The sequence below is a fragment of the Acipenser ruthenus genome, chromosome 15 (genome assembly GCF_902713425.1).
Source record: "Acipenser ruthenus chromosome 15, fAciRut3.2 maternal haplotype, whole genome shotgun sequence".
In the NCBI taxonomy this organism is placed as follows: Eukaryota; Metazoa; Chordata; class Actinopteri; order Acipenseriformes; family Acipenseridae; genus Acipenser; species Acipenser ruthenus.
The window spans coordinates 28655343-28664405 of NC_081203.1; the positions used below are offsets into that span (position 1 = coordinate 28655343).

At 36.1% G+C, this 9063-nt stretch overlaps 1 protein-coding gene across 1 annotated transcript; it reads right to left on the reverse strand.

Moving 5' to 3' along the window:
* Positions 1–2060: 2060 nt before the first annotated feature.
* Positions 2061–8836, reverse strand: LOC117422034 (calmodulin-1). The gene is made up of 6 exons (XM_034036643.3): positions 8687–8836; positions 6566–6596; positions 6108–6251; positions 3507–3613; positions 3185–3320; positions 2061–2368 (listed from the first exon to the last, which is right to left on the reverse strand). The coding sequence occupies exons 1-6, from the start codon at positions 8687–8689 to the stop codon at positions 2340–2342; spliced, it is 450 nt and encodes a 149-aa protein (XP_033892534.1). The 5' UTR covers positions 8690–8836; the 3' UTR covers positions 2061–2339.
* Between the last annotated feature and the right edge of the window lie 227 nt (positions 8837–9063).

Consider the following 9063-nt stretch of genomic DNA (forward strand, 5'->3'; position numbering starts at 1 on the left):
TTTAGGCATAAAGAACGCCAAACACTTGCTATAGCTACAACCACACAGCTCTCAACAAAAGCATGCCATGCCTGCTGTAGTCAGTTGCCAGCAGGCGTGGGTTAGTAGCATCATCACAAGCCTGTCAGAGACCCACCCACACACCCTACACTGGTGAGTAACATCATTAGTGGACATGGTTTGTGAAAATTGTAACAGATCAAGGTTTAGTGTTCAAATGAAAGGATCATATTGCAGCCCTGGACAGAATCAGATCCTCCTAACGTTTGGACCTGGCTGAGCATGCGCAGAAACAAAATTCGATTTTTATATTCTTTCTAATTAAGGCAGTTTCCAGTCCGGGTGGGGCCTGTACACTGGTTGAAGAATTCCTAACATTTTCCTTGGATTTTTGGTCTAAATATTATTCCATTAACCTCATGCTGAATATATGGCCAAGATAGAAGTTAAGCTTCCAAAACAGAACTGTTTGGTGTATAAAATGCTTCTTTATCTAGACATATTCAATATATGATAGATATAGGTAATAGGAGCTGGATTTCAATAATTTGTTTTTGACTGAAAATATATATATTTTGTAGAGGTCAGAACATTATGGTATCTTATCCAAAAGAACATTATTGTAGACAGAAATATAACATAGAATATGTCAAACTTGAAATACATTTCAATGACATTTACTTGAGTTTCTAAAATCTGTTTCAAAAGAACATTTTTCCCCTCACTTGTTACTTCTGGGTTTAGATATTCATGGCCATCCACTAATGCAAAATACACCTGCCTGTTAGTGTGTATACCAACATTACTGCCTTTCTACAGTAAGTTCTCAGTTTGCTTGCGCTGCCTTCCAGGAAGCCTGCTTTAGTTCCTTGGTCATTTCACCCCAGCAGTGTTTTTTGGGTTAAAGCATGCAGTTAGTAGGGGAGGCAGCTGATTGGTTATTGACAGAAAAAGAAACCAGTGAAGGGGTAGGGACAATTTCACCTTCCATGTGAACTTACCAGAAAAAAAACAAGGCAGTAAAAGCATGGCTTGAGAACAGATATGTGTATAACCAAGTGCAGGATCTGATATGAGGTTTTAAAATGAAAATACACGTTCTTTCAAAACTGTATGGATTTGCAGTGGAGAAAATGTATGGATGTTTGTTAGCTACAATTTAACTGACTAGATTTTTGCATTTATATGTATTAGCTGTTAAATATTTTCACACTGCTAAGATATCCTGCCACTCGAGCGGACTGAAATCAGTGTTGCTGTGAGGCTTAATCATTTGGGGACTATGTAGAGACACCTTGATTTGGTTATACGTTTGTAGAAGGCACATATTAAGTGTTTCGTCTTCAAAACTAACTATACCTTGCTGGATTCAAAGCACATTATCCAAATATTTCCATTTCATCAGAAGTAACAAACACAAACATATATATGTATATTTTTTTTGTTTAAAGTTCATGGTCTTTTATTGGGGGAAAAAAAAACAAAAAAAACAGACTAGCATGTACAACTTGGAATGAATGTAAACTGTAATTAGATGAACAGCCTAGCAAATTGCTGTGCTGAAATCCTATGTACTGTAGATATACAGTATCACTTGACACTTCCATGTCATAGTTGAGAACAGAAACATAACAACAAAAAACAGTCCAATTCTAACATGTCCCCTTGCTGAGGATTACTTTATAAAATGTAGTGAATGGTCACAGCTGGACACCTCTTTCACTACAGTGCAATGCAGAACACGGTAACCATTTTGAAATACCGACATGCCATCCATATTGTTCTTTTATTATTTTTCTTTATTGTTTTTACGCACGCTGAAAATTCCCATTCCACTTCTGGAATATTGACAATATTATTACAGCCTTTTGTTTTTTTTCATTTCATTCTCAGGTAAACCAAATACAACTTGTACTATACCCACAATACAACATTGAGTGGAATTCGCACATGTTTTAACACGTCAGGACTGTGCTCAACTCTCAAGCTGCATGCATGAAAAAAATGGCCAGCCCAAACAGTATTCCTAGCAAATTGAACTGAAGGAGTTCACCAAGTGCTTTTTTTTTTTTTTTTTTTTTTTAATCGTTGTTTTTGTTAAGGTAGTATAGGAATTTGTAATTGATGCTTTACTGATTTCTGGGGACAAGACCAACCATTACATGCAGTTTTTTTTTTCTTTTTTTTGGAGAGAGGATTTTTCTTTTTTTTTTTTTTTCAACATTCAATAATGTTTTCTATACAGAAACAGTATGAATAAATGAACATTTTTGCAAGAGGTAAGTAAAAGATTCAACTGATTTTTCTTCTAAGAGGGACAAGGGAAGGTCAGGAGGGCTTCATTTTGCAGTCATCATTTGTACAAATTCTGTAAAGAGAAAAAAAAAATTAGATACTATTTCATTAACAAAAATATTCCTTGATGCACAGAGGTTTTTCTATATGTCACTTGGGAATAAACAGTACTGGTGGTTTAATGAGGGTTACAGCACCTTTTTCTCCCTTTGCCATTTAGTCAAAGGGAGAAGAATAAAGTGCCTTGTGGTATTATGCACTTGCAATAACCCCAAAACATTGACTTTATATCTTCATATGTGTTTTTTCTATAATGTACACATTTATCTAGACATATTGGAAAATATTGCATGTGTAAATATGACGGGAAATGTAACAACTACATCACAGGACATCAATGCATTAGCTGTACTAGGTTATAAATACTGGATTTTGATAACCATGACAAACTAGCTATGAACCATGCTTAGCCATTTTAAAACATGTTACAGACATCTGCTGTAGATCTTCAGTTAAATATATGGCAAATTAGACAATACAAATCAAATAGGATTGTAATCCTAAATAAAACTAGAAAAAAATATGGAAATATTGTAAGCACTTTATTAGTATTTTTTTGCAGCATATATTATATATATATAAAGCATTTAATGCAAAGCAATAAATAAATACATAAATAAAATAAAAAGAGCAAGCAAGTACCAATGAAATGTATAAACACATTACCAATAAATTTGTGCTTTAAAAATCACATAAGTCTCAAATTGTTAGTGCAGACATTACAATACCAAATCAAACAAATATCTGTACCATAGAAACATCATTAGTAAAAAGTGCATAGACCACACTTCAATTTGACCATTTGAAAAGATATCCTCATAAAATGTACCTTCATAATTGACTTGTCCATCTCCGTCAATATCTGCTTCTCTGATCATTTCGTCTACTTCTTCGTCTGTTAATTTTTCTCCTAGGTTTGTCATGACGTGACGCAATTCGGCTGCACTGATGTAACCATTACCATCCTGAAAGAAAGACAAAAAATGTCACCTTGTTTGCAGATGCAGATCTGGCTGTGCACAGATTAGAGCAACACGCACATCAGCAATGATTTCTTTTTCAAACTGCATCATGGACTGAAAGCTAGTTTATTAAACATAAAAACACTGTTCCTTATAAAAACTATGTTCTTATTTTTTTTTCGTATGCACCTTGTCAAACACCCGGAAGGCCTCACGAATCTCCTCTTCACTGTCTGTGTCTTTCATTTTCCTGGCCATCATAGTCAAGAATTCAGGGAAGTCAATTGTTCCATTACCTTGAACAAAAAACAAGAAACGGATTAGCAAGTCAAACACATCCATTGAAACCCTGATCTCTTTACCAGCAATGCATCAGGTCTTATTTCAAGCTTTAACCATCTTACTGCAACCCAGCTTGAGACCTAATCAAAACACACACACACACACCCACAATGAAATATCCTAAAGAAAGAGGTCTATTTTCAGGATTTTGCAAACATATAGAACATCAGATATGCTATACTTATCTTAATTGTAGTGCTCTGTAATATTCCCCGGAACATAATCTTCAGAATTTTAATATGAATGAACATCTGCAGTGCCTTGTATTATAACATATATGTACAGAGGAATACTTGTATCCTGTCAGCTCTTTTTGCAGAGCTGCAATACAACTCATTTCCATATTCAAAACCCACTCTTAACACCTACTTATACTGCCATGCATTTTCAATTAGGTTACCTAACAAGCCAGAAACAAAGACGAGCTTTTGATGTAGTTAAATGAACTTTTAACTGAATGTGAGGCATGTCGTGTGCAGGTGACATCATACCAGGTGAGAAATGTGTGCCACATACTACCCTATATACTACTTATAACCTAGTAGATGGAAGTAACCCTCTCTAAACCCACTTAGATTGTGTCAACCATAACTAAACACACACACACACACAACTGCAGCCATGTGCACCATTAAAAAGTGGAAAACCAGGACTCAATGTATGTACATGTAAAAATGAAACATATGGACAGACAGGTTCCATTTCTCTCAATAACATGCGGTAAAAAAACATGTCAACCAAAGTTCCACAGCTGGACACAGTAAGCGGTTCTATCTATAATTAACATTGTAACTTTAACACAGTTTATGTTTACTGTACTTGAAGACAGACAGGCATCTCCTTATTAAACTCTGACACTCTCAAAGGAATGTCCAAACCAAGTTTCGTCAAAAATGAATACAAGGTTATCTCGATATGTGTAAAGATGTATCTAGATATAATGCTAACTTCCAAAACCATAATCCTACCAGTTTAAGGTTGATGGAATGTCACCTGACAATCCTGGAATATGCCAACCTTTGTCTGGATTACATATCAAGTCCTTCCACAAACTCAAAAGCTAACAAATTAACACTGTAATGAAATCTGAAGCTTTTGGATTGTTGCCCAGGTTTTTTCTCTTTGGTAGGTTTTTAAAATTAGTTTGTGGTTCAATTCCAAGAGGACAACAAACCCCAGTAAAGCTAAAATCAGCATGGACTGAAGATCTGTATTAAGGCAATTGTTTTGGCAAAAAAAGGCCTTTTACGTCAGTAAATACAAGCTTGAAAAGTAGAACTGTGTCACGAGTTCACAAGTAAAATATCAAGTTACGGTGTGAAAACACCTGAAAATTACTTGTGCTGCAAAATCAAAGTCATTCCGAAGTAATCGTAAACTGGTTTGCAAATGGTTGAATGTGCTCTACCCCATAGCTTTTTAATATAGAAGGTATAAAGCTGTTTTTACACCACTAGGATTGAGGGTAAGAGAGAAGGCATGTTTTGTTTTTTTAATATATATATCTGCAGCAACAGTTCTCTACTGTTTAGCTTTACAAATATCCTTACCCAACAAGACTGCTTAATTCTCATTAAAAGCTTGTCTGTGGCGGATAATGTTTTCACACACCCTTTTAGTTCTTATAATATTTGAAACAATAAGAATTCTCCAAGTTTCTTTTAGTACTGCTACATATCTTACAATTGATTTATACTTAAGGATTAAGCGTTTCTGGAGTATTTTTCATTTCTTTAACAGTATTGATTTAACACAGTCTTTCGTAACAAACAGCTAATAAACATGTTAATGTACATTATTTATTTTCTGTTAACTGTTAGTTAATAATATATAATAGGCCAGCTAAAACTGCAAACACCAGAGCCCTATGGATGCTCAATACCCAGTCGATCACATGCTTGAAAATGGGTTCAAATTGTTACTGTAGTAATGTTTAGCAAATTAAATCAGGTTTTTATTAACCCTAACCCTAAACCTCAGCTAAAAATGAACCATGTTTGTTAACAGTTAATAAACCAAAAAAAGACGGCCCTTAAAATAAAGCGTGACCCACTCTTTAAATAACTATTAAGTTAGGCACTCTTAATTATATTCCAATTCCCACTTTCAATTTAGGCTTATTATCTCAATTATTCTATACACTTAGTCACTATAAGACTTGGGTAACTATCCAGATTCACATATACAAAAAAAACATTTAAAAATTGTAGTTCGTCCCAAATCAAGGAGTCCTCACCAGCCAGGAAATACTTAAATGTTCCATATCATGGGATAGGGCTGAGCAAAAAAAATAAAAGTGAAAGGCGAAAACATTCCACTAGTGGCCTGACCAGATTCCACTGGAGTGACTCATAGTAAACAGAACTGAAAGTCAGGAAAGTGAACTTCTCAGTATTGAAGTGATTCAGCATGGCTGGCTTTCCACTCTGTATTTCAACACAAACCTACCATCTGCGTCCACCTCGTTTATCATGTCTTGCAACTCTGCCTCTGTTGGGTTCTGACCCAGTGACCTCATGACGGTGCCCAGCTCTTTCGTCGTGATGGTGCCATCGCCGTCCTTGTCGAATAAGGAGAAGGCCTCCTTGAACTCTGAAAGGGAGAAAAACAAGGTCATTAAACAACTAGTTGTTTCTGATAAACCAATGATGCATGAAGTCACAATGCAACCCAAGCAGATCTGTTTTGATGCCAACATAAAATAGGCCTCATAGTGCCCTCTGCATTGATCCTGAAGAAACTAACCACATAAATAAATAAGACTGTAAATACAAGAACAGGAATAATCCACCCGTCTTAAGAAATCATTAACTTCAGGTTCCCAAGGAGATCCAAAGGTCACTAATCTGTAAATATTAATGAACATTATTTCAAATTAGGCTTCTTGTAAATAAACATTCACTTACCAGCAATCTGCTCTTCAGTCAGTTGGTCAGCCTGTAAAGAAAGTGAAAAGGATACATTATGTACAGTAGCTTTCAAAGATCTCATTAAGAGATCACCACATTAAACCAAAACCACAGGCAGATACAGTAGTATCTCCCATCACTGCAGGCAGGGGAAGGGCTTGAATCTCACTCCGGCAAGCAAGAGCAGGGTGTTCCTCTCTGCTTTCCCCTCAAGGCCTGCCTAGGTAGCTGCACTAAAAATACAAAAATAAAAACTCCATCTAGCAGATCGGATTTCAAACTTTACCCTTCAGTGTAAGGATATGTTCACCAAAAGGCTGAGCAATGTGTCTAAGGATGCCCCCTCTGAGGAGTCACTTCTATGCATGGTCCCAGGAGATTAACATCTGCCTCGCGCCAATGTTCACTTTTTTATTTGTCAAGTTTTGAATAATAAAATATAGGACTGCTGTTGAATATCAGGCTTGTGTCTAATACTGTGTGTAGGTGGTAATCTAGGTTGAGCTACTAAATGCTTCTTATGAAAAAAAACAAAAAAGTATTAAAAAATATTAGATCCAAGGTGCTGTGCTGAAGAGTTGAACATCACACCTGCCAACAATCCTGTATTAAATAAAACAATGCATAAGATGAGAGCTGCTATTAGGGTGCATTTTTCATAATCACTTCTATCCCACAAAAAAAGGCTTTCCCAAGCAATATATTGTACAAATAAATGAGTCCTATTCAATCCTAGCCACAACTAAAAAAAATGTGTAAAAGTAAGCACTCTTATGGTGCCTAACAACAGTAAAATGGTATGTTACCTATGGACCCAGTAAAAACTGTCTGCAGTGTGTACTTCTGTTTTCACTTTCTGAATTGCAATCCATTATTTCCTAATTGTTTTAAGGGTTTCGTAGAGATTGGTACAGTATTTCACAATCCACCTGAGCAAACCCACACTACCTGGCAACAACAAACCCCACAAACAATACCAGCTACATGGCAACTACAAGAACGCCCTGTGTCACACAACACTAAAATCAAACCTTTTACCACCTCACCCATTAATTACAGGGAGAGGACTGGTTACTCTTATTGTCCCTTCAGAAATTCCAATGGTGAAAAACTTACATTTGGCAGCATAGTCATAAAAAGCCTTTTTTTTTTTACTTAACAATGATACATACCAAGCTAACAAGTCTATTACTATTTATATGAATTGGGTACAATACAGTAAACTATTCAACTTTTCATATAACATGGCTTGAACACACGTACATTCACTACTAAGGAGTTCAGTCACTACTAGCTTTATTCAATTTGCCAATAAAAATACCTACTATTGCGGCCAACTGAGAAATAAACTTATATTAAAATTATTTTCTTTGGCAAACGCAGCAATTTTATTTCATATTGATATATACTGTGGATAGTAAATAACCAGTGTGCTATCTGATCATACTTGAGCGGTTAAGGGTTCATACAACAAATAGATTATGGCATTCAGTGCCAACTCAGGCCAGAAACGACACTTAAAATATTTCAAAATATCTTTAAATCCCTACCCGACGGATGAGACTATAGAGCGGCATTCTCGTTAATTGTGATGCTCACAGACGAAACACATGCTGTCCTGCTTGGATTGGTCAGGCAATCAGACCGTTCTATCTTTTTCATTCATCTTTACTAAAACCAGTTAAAAACCAAACCAAAAATACTTCTTCTGAAACTTGCGCACGGCACATATCCGCCTTGCTCTGTACATCTGGAAAATGTATTTTATTTCTAGCAATGCATTTATAAACGGCACGCACTTCAATAATCTGACGTATTTGGGGTTTTTTAAATATATTCTTACAAAATACAGTAAATACAAAACGACGGTCGCCACTGAATGATCTAAAAGTAAAAATCCACCTCTAACAGTGCCAGAAAACAAAAGAATGTGGAAACGCATACACTCCCCTTGCGATAAAAACGCATTGACGTCCGAGGTAAAATCACAGTCAACGGTTACTGTACAGTATCTGAGTACCAGCAATAGTTTTAAACAAATATGCAATTTCTTGATTACATGCAATACCTTGTCCTTTGATAACACTGGAATTATTTGAATATCTAATAGATACATACCATGTTTGACTGTTCTTGTTCCGAGTGTTAAACTGGACTAATATATACAGCCACCACACGTTCGCACCAAGACCTCCACACAGTACTGTAGGTGTGTTAACGTTCAGTCCGCGGCTATATAACAGTGTATTCCTCCGCCACGCAGACAGTCCTCAGTTCGTTCTTTCTTCTTCACTGCAGGAAAAGCTAAGTCTCCTCCCACTAGAACACCAACAGGGCGGGAAATCAGCGTATTTCAATCATTACAGCAGTGGGTGGGCGGGTCGGTCATCAATACAGCACAGATACTTAAGTTTTAATTCATTACCTTGCATAAAGTTTGTTTAGCCTGTGAAAAATACTAAGGTGTCGCAAAAACGAACTTCACTCCGAAAGAG